The sequence below is a fragment of the Pelodiscus sinensis genome, chromosome 2 (assembly GCF_049634645.1).
Source record: "Pelodiscus sinensis isolate JC-2024 chromosome 2, ASM4963464v1, whole genome shotgun sequence".
NCBI classification, from domain to species: Eukaryota; Metazoa; Chordata; order Testudines; family Trionychidae; genus Pelodiscus; species Pelodiscus sinensis.
The window spans coordinates 142,902,410-142,925,131 of NC_134712.1; the positions used below are offsets into that span (position 1 = coordinate 142,902,410).

The 22,722-nt window shown below is 41.6% G+C and overlaps 1 protein-coding gene across 2 annotated transcripts in view; it reads right to left on the minus strand.

Annotated features, from left to right (window-relative positions):
- ANKS6 (ankyrin repeat and sterile alpha motif domain containing 6) overlaps positions 1–21,168 on the minus strand; it is a 46,592-nt gene extending 25,424 nt beyond the window's left edge. The window contains exons 1-8 of one of the 2 annotated variants that reach the window (XM_075921528.1): positions 20,714–21,168; positions 18,387–18,886; positions 15,440–15,484; positions 11,268–11,472; positions 8,806–8,912; positions 6,446–6,594; positions 2,505–2,715; positions 517–563 (exon numbers count right to left, since the gene is read on the minus strand). In XM_075921528.1, the coding sequence (XP_075777643.1) occupies positions 517–563; positions 2,505–2,715; positions 6,446–6,594; positions 8,806–8,912; positions 11,268–11,472; positions 15,440–15,484; positions 18,387–18,886; positions 20,714–21,063 (1,614 nt within the window). In that variant the 5' untranslated portion in view covers positions 21,064–21,168. The remainder of the gene's footprint in view (positions 1–516; positions 564–2,504; positions 2,716–6,445; positions 6,595–8,805; positions 8,913–11,267; positions 11,473–15,439; positions 15,485–18,386; positions 18,887–20,713) is intronic. The other variant, XM_075921527.1, reaches the window with a different exon arrangement.
- Positions 21,169–22,722: the final 1,554 nt, after the last annotated feature.

Sequence of the window (22,722 nt, forward strand, 5' to 3'; positions counted from 1 at the left end):
ACTAGCTTATTTTTTTATCTAACAGAGCATATTTAGTCACGTAAATGGTTATGAAATAAGTCTGAATTACATCCTCTACATCTCTGTGCCAAGACATCTCTTACCACATTCAAATTCTTGCTTACAACAAAATATTTCATATGGCTCTTCAACAGTAAAGCAACTATTCAAGTGATCTCTTTTTAAGTTATTGTTGATCATAAGAAGTATTTGCTATAAATTGACAGTATTTGCTATAAAAGTCAATATTTACCAAGAGTTACCAATCCACACTAACTGCTATATTGGAGTTATTTCCTGTTATAACTAACGAGAAAAGTTACAGCACCTTGGATACAACAATCTAGTGGTCATCAGCAAATGCTATTTATTTTACTAATGATGACCACTGTATCATTTGTATGATGATATGAGTGAACTGTACTGAATGTTTAATTTGGATTGTAAATATGATTGAATGGGAGCTGCACTAGGGTATTATTCAGTGTTGAGCAAATTGACAGCACTGTAACTTACCATGGTTGTCAATAATTCATCATCCTTTCCTGCTCTTGTGCATATACCTGAAAAATATAAATGATATTTCAAAACTTCAAATGCTTATTTCCTTAGGATAACGTTGATAAATGTTAAAAGGTTTCAGAGGGGTAGCCGAGTTTTAATAAATATGTTATATGCCACAACAGTCACCCCCAGTAAATACTATGACATTAGTTTATCCTTCATGCAACTTCATTGACTTTCCCTGTAACAACAATTTGGGCCATCATTGTTTTTATATTTTGCATCATAAAAAGCAGGACTTAAACCCACTAACCCCCTTTCTGTTCTATGACTACAGGGGTGTTAATGGGCCACTGCTGTTCCTTAGAATATGTGCTAACTACTCAACATTACCAGACTGCTGTGCTCCTTTCAGGAATCTGACTTGCCTTGCATACCTGCAAGCTTCACCTCAACTAAAAACTACTTGCTTATTTATATAATCAGACATAAAAAATACAAAATTGTCATAGCACATTATTATTGAAAAAACACTTACTTTCTCATTTTTACTGCATAATTATAAAATATATCAATAGATATAAATATTGTACTTACATTTCAGAGTATAGTATATTGAGTAATATAAACAAGTCATTGTCTATCTGAAATTTTAGTCTGCAATGATTTCATTAGTGCTTTGTATGCACACTACTGTAAAACTACGCAAATATATATATGAGTTGATGAACCCCCTGGAAGACCACTTTATAATCTCAGAAGTACACATACCTCAGGTTTAGAACCACTGTGCTAAACTAGCTGTTTGATCTTGTAGCTAGGCCTTGTCTACACTGTCATATTTTGTTGCCAAAAACTACCTTTTGGGGACAAAACAGTGAGAGTGTTTACACTATAATGTCACTTTTGTCAAGAAAAACACCTGATTTTGGCAACAAAAAACTCCCAGCCCAGAGAGAGACTTTGTCTTTTCTTCTCCCTTTATTGCTGACAAAAACCAGTGTGAACTCTGTTTGTTTTGTGGAGAGAACTGGCTTCCTCCAGTATTCCATAATGGCTGACCCGATAGCTGTGCCCAGTGTTTCATGATCTCTGCTGCCTTGCAGGCACGTACCTTTCCCCTTTCAAAGCTCTGGGAAGTATCTGACAGCTGAGTGAGCTGCTCCATTTGGGGAATAAACAAAGAGTATATGATTGGAATGTTTCTTTTCTGCTCTACTAGAAACACAGCAGCAAGCAGACTGCTACTGCTGCAGAGGGAGGGCTGGAGAGACTATTTGACATTCCTCAGCATGGAAAAATCACAGAGCTACTCATGATGCTGCTCCCAGCAGCTGAGAATGCTGTGGGAAAACGCAGAAGCAATCCCAAGAAGCACAGGAATAAACTCCACTGTCCCACAGCACTGAACTGTGTGATGTTTATCCACATTGCTTTGCTCTATCTATTGACATGGTGCTAGCAATGTGGCCATGAAATGTCAACAATGGGAGGCAGAAAAACTGATTTGACCAGTTTTCACTTGGGGAGATTTTTGCAAGTCAACCACACGTTTGTCACCAAACCTTCCCAGTGTAGACATAGCCTTAGTTGTGATACTCTTAGTGTCTTTCCCAGACCTGAAGAAGATCTCTGTGTAGCTCAAAAGCTTGTCTCTCTCACCCATTGAAGTTAATCCAATGAAAGATATTATCTCACTCACCTTGTCTCTTTAATATGAATCTATTGCTCACTTCAAGGGTCTTTGCTAGCACACACCTATGGCATGACATGATATTAATCAGTTTCCTTCGTAGGTGGTGCTGAATTATTCAGCAGCAATCATTAACCAAAAACAGTACAAGTCTGATAAAATAACTCTCTGTCCATTTCTTTCCATATATTACATTTTTATTACAGGTTTTCATGTATAGCAAATGCATTACATTAAATTTGGTACAACCTAAACTACCAGATGACAGAACACTTCCCAGATATCATATAAGCAATTCTGACTTTACCACTAGCTTTGATACTTGTGGTCCAAGCTGCTGCAACATCACAGTTTCCAGAGTTGCTCACATCTGGTTGTGAAGTGGCTTTTATTGTGGAATTCAGTGATGATTCGGGCTCATCAGTAAAAGGCACAGACTGACTGGTGGAAAATCCATGACGCAACGTATGAGTCAACTTCAGCTTGCGGAATCTATTGGACATCCTATTCCACCATGACTAGGGGGATGAAGAGACAGGAGAACTTTGTACTAACATATGAGTAAAAGAAAAGTTACATTAATTCAGCTTTGCACAAAGCTAGAATTCCATCAAGGAGTATTCATGATAAACTATAAGGCTGTGTCTACACTGGCATGAATTTCCGGAACTGCTTAAAACGGAATACTATTCCGTTTTCAGTTTTTCCGGAAAAGGAGCATCTACATTGGCAGGCTGCTTTTCCGGAAAAGCCCTTTTTCCGGAAAAGCATCTGTGGCCAATGTAGAGGCGCTTTTCCAGAAAAGAGCCCCGATCACCATTTTCGCGATCGGGGCTTTTTTCCGGAAAAGACTACTGGGCTTCTACACTGGTCCTTTTCCGGAACAGTGTTCCGGAATAAGGACTTATGCCCGAGCGGGAGGAGAATAGTTTTTCCGGAATAGCGGCTGATTTTGTACAGTAGCGCGTCGTTGCTTTTCCGGAAATTCAAGGACCAGTGTAGACAGCTCGCAGCTTATTCTGGAAAAGCGGCTGATTTTCCGGAATAAGTGGCCCAGTGTAGACACAGCCTAAGAGTTCACATTAGAGCGGTTTACAAATGGCACCCAATATCCTAGACCAGGGGTTCTAAATTGTAATACATATACCCTTGTCGGGAATGCAAGACATCTCTGGGGGAGGAGAGGACATAGGATAAATTGTGTAGTGGTGGATTTTATCTATTAATTATTTTGGGTACTACAGTTTCATAATAGGTTACTCAGATATAGCTTTAAAACTCTATGGGAATTTGTTACATAAAATATGGTAGTTAATTCACTGCAAGATGGCCGAATGAGAACACAGACATACAGAGACATGGAGGTATAGAGCCCTCACTTCCACTCTGCCCTAGACTGAATTGCAGCTTTGATGTATGAGTATAGATTGATATAAATATAGATAGATTATATGCATATATTAAAATATAGGTTTATGTTAACATGAACATATCAGTCAGAGTGATTTTAATCAGTTAAAGGTAAAACTAATTTAATATATTACAAAATACAATATATATCAAGGTACACTGAAGTAGAATACATTTACATGAATTAATGAATTTTCAAGCTCCATTTTAAAATCTTTGTTCCTCTCTCACCAATTTTTCTACCACAAGAAATTCATTGTCAAACTGATTTTGAATGCATGAGATTTACCTCTTCTCGATTTTTGCACCTAATATATAGCTTATCATGTTTTTCCTATGATAACCACATTGTATATGAAAGCAAAGCACATGCATTTACTTGGATAGTTTTTGCGGGAGAGGGAGTTAAAACTATAGTACTAAGCACTTAATCTTCCAACCAGCCCACAACTTCATACTCTACCTTCATGTTCTCATGTATCAAAAAACTAGCATATCTTACTGTCATAACATCAATATGTGTGTAAAGTTATTTTACTTTAACAATCCACAGATCATTGTTAAGGTTTTATATTAGAACACAAGGTTGATGAAACTGGCATATGTAAAGCCTATTTTTTTAAAATTCTTTATGCTTCTTCAGCAAAGGAAATTAGTATGGTAGAAATACTGAGCTATGCAAACAACTGTGCTTCCCAAAAGTTGCAGGAACTGGTGATGGAATCTATATTTCCCCAGCCTACAAAACTTAGCCCTCGCCAGTACATTTTACAATAGAAAGCTACAGAAAGCTGCATTTCTGATGGAGAGGGACCTTCGCCCCGAGATTCCTCCTTTTAGCAACCAGCTCAGCTGCCTTCTTTGCAACCATATTGAAATCCTGGGTCCGACTAAAAAAATCCTGGTTATTCTCTTCATCCTCGAGTGTCTACTCTGATACCCACATGGAATGCAATTTTGAGGGCAGAGACTCCATTACATAGATGCTGATGACCTCTGCTCTTGATGAAGAAGCAGCTGCCACCTGCTTTCTTCCTCTTCCTGCCCCTTTAGAGCAGAAGAGGGAGCGTGGGTAGCACAGAGAGAGGGAGGTGTTAGGAGCTGAAGGTCTGTAAGGAGTGCAATGTTCAGACCTGCTCTGCCTGATCCCAGATATTTGGAGCTGATAGCAACACAGTAATTCCTCATTTAACACTATAGATATGTTACAGAAAATGATCGTGTTAAGTGAAAACGTGTTATGAGGGGTCAATTTTCCCATTGAAAATAATGGAAAAGGTGGGGGTTGAGTTTCAAGCGGTGGTGTCTGTTAGGACCAGAACATAAGGTTGGGGGAGAAAGGGGACTGGGTTACAGCAGGGAGGGGAGGTGTTTGGCTCTGGGGAAGGGAAGGAGAGGAGAGGGAAGGGAGACTGGGTTGGGAATATGCCCCTGTGACGGGTCTGCCGGGACCTGCACTGCATCCAGCGACGAGGGAACGGCACGGCGAGCAACCCTCCGCCATTTTGCAGGGAGGTGGGGAAGCCCCGTGCAGCAGCCGGCAATGGGCCAGAGGGGGAAACCCAGCCGCTGGCCTGCAAGCAGGGCTGGAGGACAGGGGACAAGGCATCCGGCGAAGGGGAGTCAGCAGGGAACAGCAAGGCCCCGTGCATCCGCCGGCAACGGACCAGCTGGGGAAATTGTGTTATTCCGGGGACGGTCGTGTAATTCAAAAAACGTTCCCCCCCCCCAAAAAAATCGTGCTATTGCGAAAACGTGTTAAGCGGGCACATGTTAAATGAGGAATTACTGTATTCCTTGTGCAGCAACTTCAGCTGTCCAGCAAATGGACAATTTGCCTCTATAACTACCTGTTGTTTTGTAGCGCCAGTTCAGCTCCTTTAACAGGTTTCCCCAGCTGGTGACCCACATGAAGTTACTGGCAGAAGAAAAACAGCACTGCATGGGAAGGGCACAGTATACTGGGGCTATCTGAAATAATGCTCCCATCGTCTTGTCCTTGATGCAGCAGAGGAGACCACAGAAAGAGAACAAAATGTAGATCTGACACCACCTTCACAGATGAACTACACTCCTGCCCCCCTTTTTTCAAGGCAGGCGCTCACTTCCTCAAATGAGTCCTGAGCTTTGTAATCAGTCAGAATGCTCTGCACTGACACTTAGAGCAGTTCCCTCTATTGCAGAGAAAGGAGCTCTGTGCTCTAGTGCTCCCTAATGCTACACCAGCGCCCCTGTCTCAGCCCCCTTTTTTGGAGGGAAAAGATGGGGGCAGAGCTGGAGCTGTGAACTCTGCAGTGAAGGAAATTGATCTTACTGTCAACGTAAGAGCAACCTACATCCCCCTCTTCTGCCCACAAAACTAATTAAACCTCATATCTCATTCACTTTGAATGCTGTAGAAAAATTCTAACTTGGCTGCAGATGTAACCTAACCAATTTTAGGTAAATAAAACTTTTTTCAAAAGGAAAGCTAAAATCAGGATTAAAATGGAAACTCAGTTACAGCTTTAATTAACCACACAATGACTTTTCCTACTCTGGAATAAGGTTCTTTGTAAGGGTACTTATGTCGACTTTCCTCTGAAATTAAAGAAATGGTTCTACCCATTCCCCTTACCACCACTACAGCAGCCAAAAAAATCTACTACTATCCATGTCTTAGAAAACCAAAGTGGACTAATGTATGCTTGGCTTGCAGAATGCAATTATGTTAGTTATGGCATAAGGTTGCAAACACTTCCATGTGCTGCCTTTCCCCACTCCAACATTAGGGTAAATTGTATATTTGTTATTTATTCACAAATCATCAGAGAGAGAGTACATATGAAATTTGTTTACCTTTAATCCTCCCTTGTCATCTGGCAACATCAAGGTATTTAAAGACTGCCTACTTCTAGAACTGGGCAAAGGTGATTTGTTGTTCTGCTTACCCTTGTCTTTGTCTACTTGCATGCAGGCTGATGCTAGTTGCCGTACAAGTTCTGTGTCTGGAAAAAAAAATAGTTTTTTGTTTTGTTTTGTTTTACTTGTAAATGTCACTTCATCTCAACTATATAAGCAAGAATGATGTGCTGAAGCTTCCCCTATGCTTCCTACAAGGGTGTCAGGCAACAGCACCAAAGACATACATCTGCAATTCTGGTGCCAATGGCTCCCTTTTGTGCCCTCCCTCTCTATTCTTGTCCTGGTGAAACTTCTCCTAGACTGAGCCCAAATGCCGAATGTTAGTTCTGCGCTCTGTGAGCTGCTGACTTACGCAATGGTGCTTGTACCACCCGTTCTATAGAAGCGCTTTGGAGTGCATGACTCTCTAGAAGTAGACTGAAGAGTATTAACAGTAAGAAGGGAGCTCCATTCAGGCAGATTCTACAGCACTTTCACAAATGAACCTGATAGCAACTTGCTAAAAGAAACATGGAGAACTTCCCTTTTCTCACCTGGGACAGAAGAAGAGAGCAGAGAGAAAGGATATCCTTTTCTCTTTCTTTGTTCATAGGCTGGAGAGAGGAAGTTCGAAGACAAATTCCAGAGGGAAGAGCAATAGTCAGATTAAACAACAAGGAGCCTGCATAGATTGGAAAGAAATAAAGGAGGAAAAAAACAGAAAAAAAGGGGGAAGAAAGAATTAACATAAGGATGAGAAAGGAATGGCCAAATGAGGGAAACGAGAGAATCCTGAACAGAAAAAATGCAAACTCAAAAAAAAATGTATCTGGAGAGATGAATAAATGACAATAATGGACCTAAAGAAAATGTAAATGATCCATTTTAAAAGTCATTTTTACTGTGTAAAAATTAAATTAAGGGAAACTATGGAGAGTACACCAAGGCACAAACAGAAAAAAAAAAACTAAAGCTGAGTGAATGAAAGGGAAAAAACAGAGGAAAACAAACCAAAGACGACATACGTTAGTAAAGTAATATATTGTACTGGCAATAAGTGTTCTGAAAGCGTGGGTCCTTGATAGCACTGAAGACAATAGGGCTGTGTCTAAACTGCAGGGTTTTTTTTAAAAAAGTAGCCTTTTTTCAAAAAAACTTCACCTGCATCTAGACTACAGCCGCGTTGTTTCAAAATTAAATCAAAAGAACGCAGCTTTTCTTTCAACGGCGGTACTCCTCATTTCACAAGGAAGAACGCCTTTTTTTGAAAGTGCTCTTTCGAAAAAAGGCGCTCTTGAATGCAAACTCTGCTTTTTCGAAAGAGAGCATCCAGACTGCCTTGCGGCTTGCTTTTTCGAAAGTACTGGTTGCAGTCTAGACGCTATTTTTCGAAAGAGGCTTTTTCGAAAGAATCTTTCGAAAAAGCCTCTTTCGAAAGAGGCTTGCTGCCTAGACGTAGTCTAGGGGTTTTAGTATTAACTTCACTGGGATCAGAATTTTAACCAAGTTTTTAATTAAATTCAGAAAGGTTAGATTTGCAAAAACGTCTAAGGGTTTGTCTGTGTTATGGTATAGCCAGCTGCTTCAAACTGCAGTATGGCAAAGCACCCTGTGGACCTTTTTTGCACTATAGCAATGTCCATATTGAATGTTACTGCACAGTAAACTAGTGCACTGCAGAGTCACACACTGGGTTTCCGAGCAGTAACATCTCAGAAAGAAAAGACCCACAGGCATTAGCAACAGCTAAGGGAGCTAGAATTTCAATGGGACTGGTTTTGCTAACTCTCTTTAGGTATCTTTGAACATCTCATCCCAGATTATTGTACATGCTGTACCAGAAGAGGACAGGATGGTCTAAGGGGAGACCACTTCCCAGATGATGGCACACACTCTTTCCTGTCCCTTTACTGTTGGTTACTAAGAAACTCGTTGCAAGTGGAAGCTTTCACTTTTACAATTATGCTTTATTTTTCCTCTATATTTTTAGCTATGTAATAGGACTGTCTTTGGGCCACTGCAATACAATGACACCGGTGACACAAAAATAACCTTTGGACACCACACTTGAAAAATCAGGCCGTAGGAATAAACAGATCCTAAAAGAACAAGCTATAACCCATATATTTCTATACACTTCTATCTAACCAATTAATCCAATAAATATACTGTTTCCAGAAAATAATCTCCCTGTCACATGGAACTCATGGGAAATTATATTCTACAACTCAAATGTTGAGATGAGAAGGGATGTTTTTCTTGTTGCATTGCACTGTTGTTGAAGCATTTCCTTTGGGCTTTATAACACAGCATACCTGGATCATTCAGTAGCATTATCAGGTCAAAGGCTGTGTACCCATTTTTGGCACGTAGATTGACATCAGCTCCTCGACTCAACAGATACTTAACAACTTCTTTATTTCTGTAAGGAAAAAGAAACCTGGTCAAATATGTGACAATGTACTAATGTTCAGTCTCTTCACTCTTATGCCATGCTCTTTTTCCTGAACTAGAATGTATCCAAAGGCACCCAGAATTCTTTCTGAAAATCTGTTTTCTCTCTATGGAAGAATATAAACTAAGTGCAGAAGGCCATATTGAGACATATTTTAGGGTCTTAAGAGATTTATAGTTCTTATGCTGGTCATCTGCTCAAAGCAGAACACCCTTTCATAATCAAAGGTTATTCCTGCATACACATGCTAAAGGGGGAAAAAAGCAGATATATGGACTTTACCAAAACAGAGATAAATTTCACTAAATAAATCAACCACACATCCTCATGCACTATTACTATTGTGTTTCTGTTGCACTTTTTTTTATTTAGCTGGTAATTTAAGGGAGTGCATTTAATAAACTGAGATGATTGGAGAGATAATGTTTGTTCAAAATATTATTTATTTAGACATTTTTAAATGTACAAAAAAAGACACCTAACAGTCACTCCAGGTGCCTTAAAATTTAAAAACAGCATCAAAACTAAAATAGCAACAAACACAAAGATTTCCCCAACAAAACTCAGCTCCCCACAAAAACAACCACCCATTCACAATCAGCTAATATCAGCCCGAGTGAACAAAAACAGCATGCCTTAAAGATCAAGGATTTTGAGTTTTTTAGACTCAAGGGATGAGTGAACAGGTACCAAAGATGTAGGAGAATTGCACAGAATGCTCTGTCAGCAGGATGGCATCACCCTTTAAATTGAAATTTAAATGTCTAAAAATAAATGTCTAAAAATAGTGGGAGATGGATGCCAAATTAAGTTTTGGGGTTGGAGCTAGCAATCGTATGCTACCTTCTCTAACTGACAACACTATTTCTGACATTCCAACACACACAGAAACTTCTGATCTACCAATAAAATCAACCAGCTAAACAAATTGGGTCTCTCTCTCTGTGTGTGTGTGTATATATATACACATACACACATAGAGAGAGAGAGAGAGAGAGAGAAACAAATTCTGTTCACCACAATAACTCATGTGCTATAACTCCCATCACTGCTCCCCTTACTCCATGAAAATGAGCCTCCTCCTTCTGCCCCACCCCAGGACTCAGGCTTCTCCAGTTTTGCCTTTCTCCCCTTGCTGGACCATAGCCTCCATTTTTCCTAACTTCCTAGGTCACAAGCCTCTACCTACTGCCTTGCTGAAGTCACAGTCCAGCCAGTTTCTTCTCCGTGCCTCACCTTTTCCACCCAGGACCATCTGATATTGCTCCTGAGAAGGGTGGGGAGTAGGGATGTAAAATCACATTTAATTGGTTAACCAGATAGACATAGTGTTTAACCGGTTAACGAATTAAAGGGGGGATGGGCAGTGGGGCTGACGGCTCTGGTTCCTGCCCCCTGCGCAGAGCTGCTGCTTCCGACACCACTTAGGCTGTGTCCAGACTCAGGGGTTTTTTCGAAAAAAGTAGCCTTTTTTCGAAAAAACTTCACCTGCGTCTAGACTGCAGCTGTGTTCTTTCGAAATTAAATCGAAAGAACGCGGCTTTTCTTTCGACGGCGGTAAACCTCATTGCACGAGGAAGAACGCCTTTTTTCAAAAGTGCTCTTTCGAAAAAAGGCGTTCTTGAAAGCAAACAGGGCTTTTTAGAAAGAGAGCATCCAGACTCGCTGCTTTCTTTCGAAAAAGCGGCTTGCTTTTTCGAAAGTTCCGCGTGCAGTCTAGACACTCTCTTTCGAAAGAGGCTTTTTCAAAAGTATCTTTCGAAAAAGCCTCTTTTGAAAGAGGCTTGCAGTCTAGACATAGCCCAAGGGACTGCTTCCGGGTACCAGTTAACCATTGCCTGGTAAGCATCATCCATTAAGGATGATGCTTACTGGGTAACCAGTTACCTGTTCACATTCCTAGTGGGGAGCACCTCTATATGGAAGATATTCTGATTCTGTAAGGCTAAAGATTTGCAGCCCCAAAAGGGACTTTGGAAAGGCAACCTTTCAGCCTGTGCCACTTTCAGCAACATCCTACTCACAGTGGAGTGAGTTTCACAAGGCATAAGGGAGCGGTCGACAAAGGCTTCCCCTGTCGACCGATCCACATCTTAACTGCCGCGCTGTGTCAACAATCAGCTTAGCCGGCACAGCGCAGCGGCCATGTTTATTTTAATGAAGCCGGGGATATTTAAATCCCGGCTTCTTTGATTATGTCGGGTAGCCTAGTTTACATGTCTCTGTCGGCAGAGGCATGTAGTCTAGACATACCCTAATTAATTACTTTTGTGCCCATACCTAGGGAGTAGAATAAATTCTCTCCTACCAAAAATCTCTTACCCATGATATGTGGCCTGCATTAGGGCTGTCCAGCCATGAACATTATCTTGTTTGTCGATGTCAGCATTTCTTTCAACAAGCAGCTGTACAACAGCTAACTGTCCAGTTACTGCTGCAATCATCAGTGGAGAAGCACCATCACTATTAATAATATTAACTTGATTTGGGTGTTCATCTGCAATCTCTTTAACCAACTGAAAATTTCCTATGAAGAAAATCACAAAAAATACAATATTGTATATTAGGAATAAACAATTTCTCAGCATCTAATTTAATATATATTTTAATGTGCTAACATTGACACCAAAAAATGTCTTTATTTAAAAGGAAAAATAAATAATTAAAATATGTATTGCCTTTAAAATGTGATATTGTACGATGAAAACTAAATGAAATGGCAATATCAACAGAAATATATATACTGCTTATACACTATAGTTCCATCTACACAATTGCAAAATTTCAAGTTTAAATGTTACAGCTAAGAACTTGTAGTACTATTTGTTCCTTCAACTGATCAATACATCTTTCCTGTTTTGCATAAACTGGCAGATTGGATCTACACAAAGCAATTCATTCAGTCTTCTCCTGGAATACATTACAGCATTATCCCATAATTATGCCCCACAGCACTATTTCATAATTCCAACAATAAATCCCTACAGCAGTCGTATAAAATGTGTACATTAACCATTATGGAGACATTTGTACTGACTCTGTAGTTAGTGTTGCACTTTGACTTGCACTTAAAACAATCCAAAATCCTGTTTCACTTTCATGATTGTTAACCACTGGGGCCTTATTACTTCTGCTGTTCTGAACAAATTTAAGAAGATTCTGAGGGGAAAATGGGAAGATGGATGGATTGCATGAATGTAGGGAAGCGACATCTGTGAAGAACTCCAGTTATTGGCAAATATCATTTCCCCTTTTTTCAGGATAGTTTCAAACCATTTCCAGCACTGCTAGTTTAACAAGCAATACAAACTCCAGAGATGGTGGGCCGAAGAGTTTTTAATTGAAAATAAATTATAAAAGCACTCTCCCAAACCTAGCATCAGATCTGGAGGGAAGTCTAGGTATAAGCATTTTGTGCACATAACTCTGTGGTTCTCAGTTTGAATGTGATGAAGACATCCACAGAAGGTACTTCCTGCTGATTTATCCCAAATTCTCTCTAACTTGAGAACACTAGCTAAAATGCAAACAAGTCCCTGTGCACAATCTAATCCATCTGGACAGATATTGAGAAGCCATGATATTTCACTTACAATGTTCCTCATATGCAGTAAAAAAACCCTCCCTAAACCTAAGTGATTTTCTAAACATCCTAAATTTATCTGTGTAATAACTTAAAGGGTACGTCTAGACTACATGCCTCTGGCGACAGAGGCATGTAGATTAGGCTATCCGACACAGTAAAATGAAGCGGCGATTTAAATAATCGCTGCTTCATTTAAATTTACATGGCTGCCGCGCTGAGCCGACAAACAGCTGATCAGCTCTTTGCCGGCTCAGCGCAATAGTCTGGACACTCCCCTGCCGACATCAAAGGTATTTGTCGACCACCCAGGTATGCCTCATCCCAGGATCAGCTGTTTGTCGGCTCAGCGCAGCAGCCATGTAAATTTAAATGAAGCGGCGATTATTTAAATCGCCGCTTCATTTTACTGTGTCGGGTAGCCTAATCTACATGCCTCTGTCACCAGAGACACGTAGTCTAGATGTACCCAAAGCTCTCTTAAAATCTACAGCGTAAAGCCTAACTTCTTTATCATGTGCATGAGGCTTGTACGAAACACACCAGTACAAAGTTAATTATCTTGTGAAGGTCCTGGAGTGGGTATGTATAATAATGAGGGTTTTGTGAAAAACGGGGAATGGAGGTTGAGGTACAAGACTTTAGAGTTTACTAACTCTCCTTGCTCACATCACTATCATCAGGAAGCCTCCTTTTATAGATAGGTTAGTGAGCAGCAGATCCCAGATGGTAACTGGATCCTTGGTAGAAAAACATTAACTAGACCCTTCAAGAACCTTTTCATTGTTAAGTGCCAAAATACTCTCCTGTTGCTGCTCCTCTTTGCTTGAAGGCACTATACCTTACATATATGTTGTCCAGAATGACCTAAACCAAACCACCTCAGATCTGCAAAAGAAAGGTAAACGATCCCCGACAGCAGGGATAAGAGATTTTGTGCTGCTGCATCTCTGGCATTATCCATTTGAATATTGGTGTTTTAAGATGACTGATCTTCAGATCTTCGTTACTATGTCAGATAGCCTGCGAATCCCCAAACCTTTAGAGACCAGTGACTTTTTAGAAGAGCAGCTTGTGATGCTATCTAATCTGGATATGTCCCTCGTCTTATAGGTCAAATAGATTAACTACAAAGACTTTAAGTGTATTTTTTCTGCACTTGAATTGAGAAATGAGAAGTATAGCTATATCACTTACTAATTAGTATTTTGTGAACCAGGTTGGTGGGCCCAAGTGAAATAGCATGGAGCAAATGGTGTCAGCTAGCCATGTTATTATGATGTAAACTAGGTGAATCATTGTGCATGAATGATTGACTGCTGACTTCTGCTGATCAATATGATGCTGAAATATTGTAATTTATCTGTTTTGACTTTGTTTGGGTAGATGATTTGCTGTGTACACTGAATTTTAAATTCTTGTCTGCTTATCTTTCTAGTCACTGGTGGGTTCTTCCTCTGTACACTAATTCTTGATAAGATTTGTATCTGAGAAGGGGGTATATAGATGGTCAGTCCAAAAATGCCTAAGTCTCTTCATGTATTGATGGAGTCTCCAGACTCAAAGCTTTGCCCATGTTGATAGTCATGCCCTGAAATTGCTGAAGTCTCCCGGAGACATGGAAGATACTCCAGTTTTGTCATCTAGAGAAGTTGATTGTCAATACCAGTTGTGACATCAGCACCCACCCCCTCATCCTCTGACAGCCTGGTCATCAGTCTCAGTCAGGCCAAAAGGTAGATTAATCTAGTGACACATCATCTAGTCTACTGACAAGAACTGAGGGACTATATACAAACTTTGAAAAAACTGACAGGATCAGCATGGCACAGCTCTTGTTACAGTACTGTGCTCCTGTAACATTGCAAGAAAAATTCTTAATGACTGTCACCTCATCCACCCTGGTATTTGCTTGTGACTGAATCCTGAAAATGTCAGAGTGGATTTCTCATTTTGGTGTCCTCCCAGTGTGTCAAAGAAATCATAGGCAGTAAATGTCTCTGATAACTTGTCAGAACCTCTCATTTTGAGTCCTTTGATTCTCTAAGCACTGGAGTAGCTTTTCTTTATCTAAATAGTAAGGAAGGGACAAAGTAGCCTATGCAATAAGAAGAGGTCCTGAAACATATGCCCATGTATCAGAGGCTTAGTATGAGGTCTGCAGCCTGAGCTAAGGTAGACAACACTTTTCTGATATAAGGCAAAGTTAAGTTGTGAGCAAGAGGCTGGCCCAATTCACAGAATCTGGCAAAAACTGGGCTGATATTGCAGAAACACACATTCCTAAGTAGCACTAGGCTAAAAAACATACACACAAACACATTCCAGAAGAGTGGTACCAGAACACCTCAGTGCCAGCACATTCCCCAAAGATAAAGGGGCATGCTGACTCATCTGAAATGGATGACAACGTGATGGATAGTAATGTTTTGACTGAACATAAGGCAATGAGTTGCAGTGGCACCCTGCTACGCCAATGTAACTTGTTTGCATTGGTGTATAAAGATGTATCTCAGAGGCAGCCTCTTTGTCTAGCTGAGAGAAGAATGGAAAGTCCCACTATTCACTGAGCCAGTCCATTGTCATGAGTTTACATGTGTCTGTATGATAGTAACCATTGAGCCGGGGCAAGAGCATGGTGCTTCATCGACAATAAGCCTGACCAAGTTCTTTAACTGAATACCGAGTCTGTGGATTTATTGAGCAGTTCAACCAAAATCTGCTGTCTCAGTTATCTCCACAGAGCTGGGATAGCACACTGAAAGAACACACACACACACACACACACACACACACACACACACACACACACACACTACAATACACATGGTCTCAATTTCCTATATTAGCAAGGAAGTCTGCACTGCAGTCTCAAGAAACAGATGTGGTGGAGAATTGTTTTAATGCTTACCCATTTTCAAAGCATGAAAGACATCAGGTTGCCTCTTGTCGTTATCTGAGAAAATACAAATATCTGTATTAAAACTGGAGATGTGTAGGCAAAAATTTGCATTACAATTAGTTTAGCAAAAAAAAAACACCCCTAAAAATATATTCTACATATAATTATCTTATTCCGGAATGTACATTTGGGCTTCTATTTGATCAGTAAAGAAGAAGGCACACAAAAAATTAATACGAGCCCTATGGGAGCACAGTCTCATCTGCAGTATTCTCAGTGTAGGATCAAAACCACAGACTTTAAAAAGAATTATTAGAGGTATTTGCCACCCAACATCTATTCTGTTTAAGGAAAATAACTCTTTAAATATATACAGTAATATGTCTGGAAGAGTAAAATTTCTGCTAAAGGATGACATTCACTTCATGGGGCCTACAATATGATTCAAAGCATTAGTGTGAATTTCAGGAATAAAATGTGAACTTCTGCACTGGGGGCAAAAACTCCCCAAAGTACATGTCTACTCTGAAGCATAACTCAAGAATAGCTTTGTGAGGTTCCATTTTCATTTCTACTCATAGATTTCCACACCAAATTTGCTCAGTTCACATAAACATTATTTTTCTAACCCCCGACCCCTCCATTCCCAAGGCCTTCATATTCATACTTATCAATGATAAAAGAACATAAGAAGGGCCACGCTGGGTCAAACCAATGATCCATTTGGCTTAGTGTCCTGACTTGCGATAGTGGTCAAATGCTTCAGGTGAGATGCTTCACAAAGAATAAACAAGGCAATTATCAGGTGATCCATCCCCAGCTGTACAGTCCAAGCATTGGACAGTCAGAGGATAATAATTCTGCAAATGAAATTATTCTAATTTTAGATTTTTTAGGGCACTGACATTATCTTCATAAATCTCTGTGAAGTTTCAAGGAACTGTTGGTATCATATTAAGGGGAAAAGTAATATATTCTGCTATATGTATACAAGTCAGAAAATAAATCCAGCTTCATCTTCCAAAGCATTATGGGCATTTCAGTACTAACAGGAGTAAAAAGTAATGACGTATTTTAAACTAAATATAGAAATGGTGGACAGAACTACCAAGTCAGAAGTTGTCATTTTTACTCAGTTTTCTGTCCATAACTGGACTTTGCAGGAAGTAATTCCAAAATACTAAGTAGAATCAAATGCTAAGAGGAGAATCCAAAGGAAGAAGGAGAATTCCTGATCCTAGTCTCATGCATTAGAAGAAATTCTGTAGGATAACTTGTAGGCAAAGAGACAGAAAGGACAAACCCAGAGTCAGAAAATAACTGGAATAGGGGACGCCTTGCACCTGTAGAGTGAAAGTCTCTATAGGAAGTCATCTGCAAAGAACAGCAGATGGCTGGGAGGAAACCTTAGCTGGGGACTCACTGGACAATGTGCTACAAGGACTGTGAAGCCCTGAAGACAAAGGTTAAGGCAACGTCCCTGAGAGGCAGTCAGACCATTTTGGGTTGTTTTGTTTTTGTCTTAATTTTGTGGATTAAAAAAAACCCAGAGAAGAAAACTTGATGTCTGCTGTTATGTAGGGGGTGAGTTCTCCTTCCCTCACCTGGTACATCAGCCAGCCAGATTACAGCATATTAGCAGATACCCATCTAAGGGCTGCAGAATTAATGTGAGTCTCCCTATCTGCTGCCTTGACTCTTGAGAGAAATGCCCTTTATGCCTGAGTATAGAACTAGATCCCAGTTTATGGCAAAAATTAAGTCCTTGTCTTATATCAATCACCTCCTTGGCCAATATAAAAATTTTGATAGCATAATTTCTTGCACTCAGTAATTCCTGAATCAGACAGAATTTGTGGATAAGCTACAGTAGATATTTTAGAAAAATATTCAATCTTGCTTTAAAGACTTCAATTGATGAAGAATTTAACACATTCTTTATTAGTCTTTTCCAAAATGAATTATTTGCTTTGTTAAAAACTGTCTTATTTCCTTTTAGATATTCCAGTCCAATATTACCATGCCTTTGCCTACTAAACTGAAGAGACCTCTAGTGTAAGATTTCTTGTCCCTATCAGGATGTATTTAAATTTTGATCAAGTCATCTCTTAACCTTTTCTTTGTTAAACTAATAAAACTGAGCTCCTTTAGTATGTCACTGGAAGGCACGATTTCTAGACTTGAATCATTCTCATGAGTCTTCTCTGGATTGCCTCAAATTTGTCAATGTCTTTGCCCCTTTGAAAAAATCATTTTATTTTCCCCCTAAAAGAGTGCACACAGCATCCCATCTTCAACAATGAAATGTTTCATTTTAATTTTTCAAGTCAAATTCTGTCTTGTTGCCCTAAAACTATGGACATAGCAACATACCTCCATGTTATTTAGAAGAAACCTGCTTGCAGACACATGGCATGTTTGCCAAAAGTGAGTAAATCCACTCCAAAAACATCTAGATGACGAGCCCTCTGGGACAACTGGCATTGGACATGCTATTGTGCTACAGCGGGATGGGCAATAAGCAGCTAGTGGGCCAGACAAGGTTATTTACCTGCACGTCCGAAGGTACAGCCGTTTGTGGCTTTCGCTGCCCATAGATCGCCTTTTCCAAACAAGCAGAGCTACAAGAAGCAATGTAACAGTCCACACCGCTTCCCACAGCACCTATTGGCTAGGAATAGTGATCCATGGCCAAAAGGAGCTGCAAATGTCCATATCTGCAGACGTGTGAGTAAATAAAGCATTGGTGGCTGGTCAGGGGCTAACCTTAGCGAACCGCCTCCACTCCAGGGCTAGAGAGACTTTTGGACTGACCCAGTATGTCCATTCTTATGTTCTTAGCTCTGTGCCTCACAGAATAAAATGTACATTAATAACTACTTTTTTGGTTCTTATGTCTCCAAAATGTCTAAACTAAACCCTGCAGAAAAGAAGCCAAAAGAATAGTAGCCCATACCTGTCTGGGGTCTGACAGTTGTTACTGATTCCAGATAATCTTTCATGTCTTTATGTTTGAAGCCAATGGAGATTTCAAAAGATGTTTTATGCAGCACATTTAGATGATTAGGATTGGCTCCCTTGTCCACGAGCTGTTGTGCCACACTCAGCTTTCCACTAACTGCTGCCAGCATTAGAGGACTCCAGCCCACTGTCTTCAAAGAGTAATTACAATCAGCTCCCCAGTCCAGTAGTAAATGCACCACTGCTTCATGTCCATGTTGGGCAGCTGCTATTAGTGGTATTATATCTGGCAGTTCCTCTTTGCTGTTCTCAACGAAACTGGTATTAAAATGGTCATAATTATCAACAAAAGCTCCAGATTCCAGCAACAATTTCACCACACTGACATGGCCACCTCTAGAAGCCATTGTAAGTACACTGGCTCCCAGTTTATTCTGTGCATTCAGATCAGCACCATTCTCCAACAAGATGTGGGCCACAGTTAGATGTCCAAACCTTAAAAGAAAGCAAAAGAATTGAAAAGAGATACCAGTTTTTCTGTAATAAATATCTTTTACAGACAGCATGTGAGAAAATTTTGCTACAACAGTTATTTGGTATGCTCAACTTCCCTACTGTACCTACGGCAATTGAAAATGTACCATGTGTACTTAAGACTATCACTGCAGCCCAACCCCCATCCTTTGAAATTAGGTTTTAAAAGAATCAACAGAACTATAAGGATCTGGACAAAACCCAAATATCCTAGATCAAGAAGTTATTTAAGTATACATATAATTTAAAAAGTGAATAATCCCATGTGCAGGGTTGGGGCCATAGACAGCTGTGATAAATGCTATAGTAAACTCTATGACTGATAAAGTGTATGAAATCTGATTCTATTTATTGAATGTTATAAACTGTTTTCTATTTTGTCCTGTGAAACGTTTAGAGAAATTAGGGAAAGCCCACTGAAACAGGACTTTTTTCATGATTTCAGTAGACCAAACATCTGACCTCCTCAGTCAAGATTTCCTAACCAAAGGAACAGTAACAAATAAAATAAACTTTTAGGCATCTTTTATTCCCATAGGAGATGATGCTCAATAGTTGCTTTTATTTGTATGCTGCTTTTAAAAATACATACAGGCTACGTCTACACTGGAATGATTTTCCGGAAATACTTTTAATGGAAAAATTTTCCGTTAAAAGCATTTTCGGAAAAGCGCGTCTAGATTGGCAGGGCGCTTTTCCGCAAAAGCACTTTTTGCAGAAAAGCGTCTGTGGCCAATCTAGACGCGTTTTTCTGCAAAAAAGCCCCGATCGCCATTTTCGCGATCGGGGCTTTTTTGCAGAAAAGAAATCTCTGCTGTCTACACTGGCCCTTTTGCGCAAAAGTCTTTCGGAAAAAGACTTTTGCCCGAACGGGAGCAGCATAGTATTTCCGCAAAAGCGCTGACAATCTTACATGAGATCATCAGTACTTTTGCGGAAATTCAAGCGCCCAGTGTAGACAGCTGGCAAGTTTTTCCGCAAAAGCAGATGATTTTGCGGAAAAACTTGCCAGTCTAGACACAGCCACATAGTGCAGTTATTCAGTGGTATTAGTTGTAATTTGATGACATTTATAAATTGCTATGGTGACCTGCCCACTATTTATCATAATTCTAAACTAAAGGACAATGGGAAAAGGAAATGTACTAACATTAAATTCTAACATTTGTTCAATTTCACATTTGACATGCCTTTCCTCACCAGCAAAACAATCATTTCTTGCAAGCAATGTGATTGTTTAAACTGGTATTTTAAAATAGCTTAAAGCAAGAGTTTGAATGATCAAAACCAGAACGCCTTCTCTGTCCAGAGTGCACAACGATTCTCCCAAAGGACCGGACCTGTAATACTTTGACTACTCGGGGAGGGAACTGGCTGCTTGTTTCTTATGAGCAAGAGCCACGAGGATGTGGAGGGAGGAACAGGCACACTCGTCTAGCAGCCGTGTACAAATGATGCTGCTCAGGAAGAAACAACTCCGCTCTGTGCCAGCCACAGCCGACGTTTCCTCTGCTCTCCAGCAGGGCACAGGGCTTTGCTTTGTTTTCTAACTCGCTCCCTTGAAATGAAGAAACAGGCTGGGTGGTTACCCTCACAGCCAAGCCACGCCCGAGCAGCCCGGGGTGCTGCTGGAAGAGGCGTTGCTCAGCCCACTGCCGAACCCCTGCGCCCTACCAGCTCTCACGCCCCAGCCTGCTGAGAGGGGGCAGGCCCCACCGGGCCACGGCTGCAAGCCGGAGCATGCTCAGTGGCGGCCGGGGAGCGGATGCGGGCAGCGCCCGGCCCTACCTGGCCGCCTGCATGAGCGGGCTCCAGCCGTAGTGGTTCCGACTCTGCACCGAGGCCCCTTTGCGCAGCAGGAACCGCACCAGCTGCTCGTGGCCCCCGGCCGAGGCGAACTGCAGCCCGGTGTTGCCGGCCTCGTCCGTGCAATCCACTGGCACCGAAGGGGGAGGCGCTGCCGCTTCCCCGGCTCCGGGCTCCGCCGCCGCCGCCTCCTCCGCCCCGCAAGCGGAGCCGCCCGCCGCCTCCGCGCCGCCCCCGGGCAGCCCCAGGAGGCGCCGGGCGCTCTCGTAGTCCCCCTGCTCGCAGGCGCGGAGAAAGAGCTGGACCTGGGTGGGAACCCCGCATTCCCCCATCGGCCGCGGCGTGCGAGCCCCGCGCAGCCGCCGCCTCCGACCCCTGCCTGCGCCCCCGGCATGGGCCTCGCTGCCCTGGAAGGAGAGAGAGCTCGGCGCTCCGCCCGCGGAAGGGCGGCCGGTCTCATGTTACACCCCAGCAGTTCCTTCCCGCGCGCGGGCCCCGTCCTGGAGACACGCCTGGGCAATTGCAGTGACTGATGTGGGAAGGGCTCTCAATGGCTTATAGAACCATAGAGCTGGAAGAGACCTCAGGAGGTCATCAAGTCCAGCCCCCTGCCCAAGGCAGGACCAATCCCAATTAAATCAACCCAGCCAGGGCTTTGTCAAGCCCAGACTTAAACACCTCTAGGGGTGGAGACTCCACTACTTCCCTAGGTAACCCAGTCCAGTGCTTCACCACCCTCCTAGTGAAATAGTTTTTCCTAATATCCAACCTGGACCTCTCCCACCGCAACTTGAGACCATTGCTCCTTGTTCTGCCATCTGTCATTACTGAGAACAGCCTTTCTCCATCCTCTTTGGAACCCCCCTTCAGGAAGTTGAAGGCTGCTATCAAATCCCCCCTCACTCTTCTCTTCTGCAGACTAAATATTTCTAACTCCCTCAGCTTCTCCTCATAGGTCATATGTTCCAGCCCCTTGTCTGCCCTCCCCTTCCCCCAGCTCCCAGTGCAGGGCCTGGCCGTGCTGGGCTGGGGTGCACTGACACAATATGTTACTGAGCTTAGTCACTTTGCATTGTAGATTAGTTTCTAGAGTAAAACCATTTTTGTTTTTCTAAACACTTTAAAATGCATTTCAAATACGGTTTACAATGCGTTCTTCTCAATCCGCAGAATATCTTCCATTCCTACCCTATCCCTCCACCCCCAGTTACACATATTGATCAAAAGTCTAAGAGGGGTAGCAGTATTAATCTGTAGCTTAAAAAAAAACTTAAAAATGAGTGGTCCTGTACCACCTCAGAGACTAATAAAAATATACATTGTATCATGAGCTTTCGTGGGCACAACCCACTTCTGCAGATGAGTGGAAGATCTTGTTCCAGAGTGGATGAGTGCCCAAGATCTTATTCCAGAGATATTTCCTCAGGCTTTTCCCTCATTGTTCAAATAAAGTGCCTTCTTGTCACTGTGTTTTTGTCTCCCACATCTTAGTTACCCCAAGTTAACAAGGCCAAACAAAAATCATAGGCTACGTCTACACTGGCCCCTTTTTCGGAACGGGCATGCTAATTTTGAAAGTGGGAATAGGGAAATCCGCGGGGGATTTAAATATCCCCCGCGGATTTAAATAAACATGTCTGACGCTTTTTTTCCGTCTTGGGGAAAAGCCGGAAAAAAAGCGTCTAGACTGGCCCGATCCTCCGGAATAAAGCCCTATTCCGGAGGATCTCTTATTCCTACTACCCTATTCCCACTTTCAAAATTAGCATGCCCCTTCCGAAAAAGGGGCCAGTGTAGACGTAGCCATAATTTTTAGCAGTAAGGGGAAGGCCAAGTGGCTAGAGTCACAAAGGTGATCAAGGCATAGCAACACTGTCTCACAACATCTAGTTTTTAGGCACTAAGAAAGTCACAGGAACACCAACGTGTTTCACAAATCTTGAGTAAGGAGCCTAAACTCCCTATACAATGAATAGGGAGAGAGCTGCACC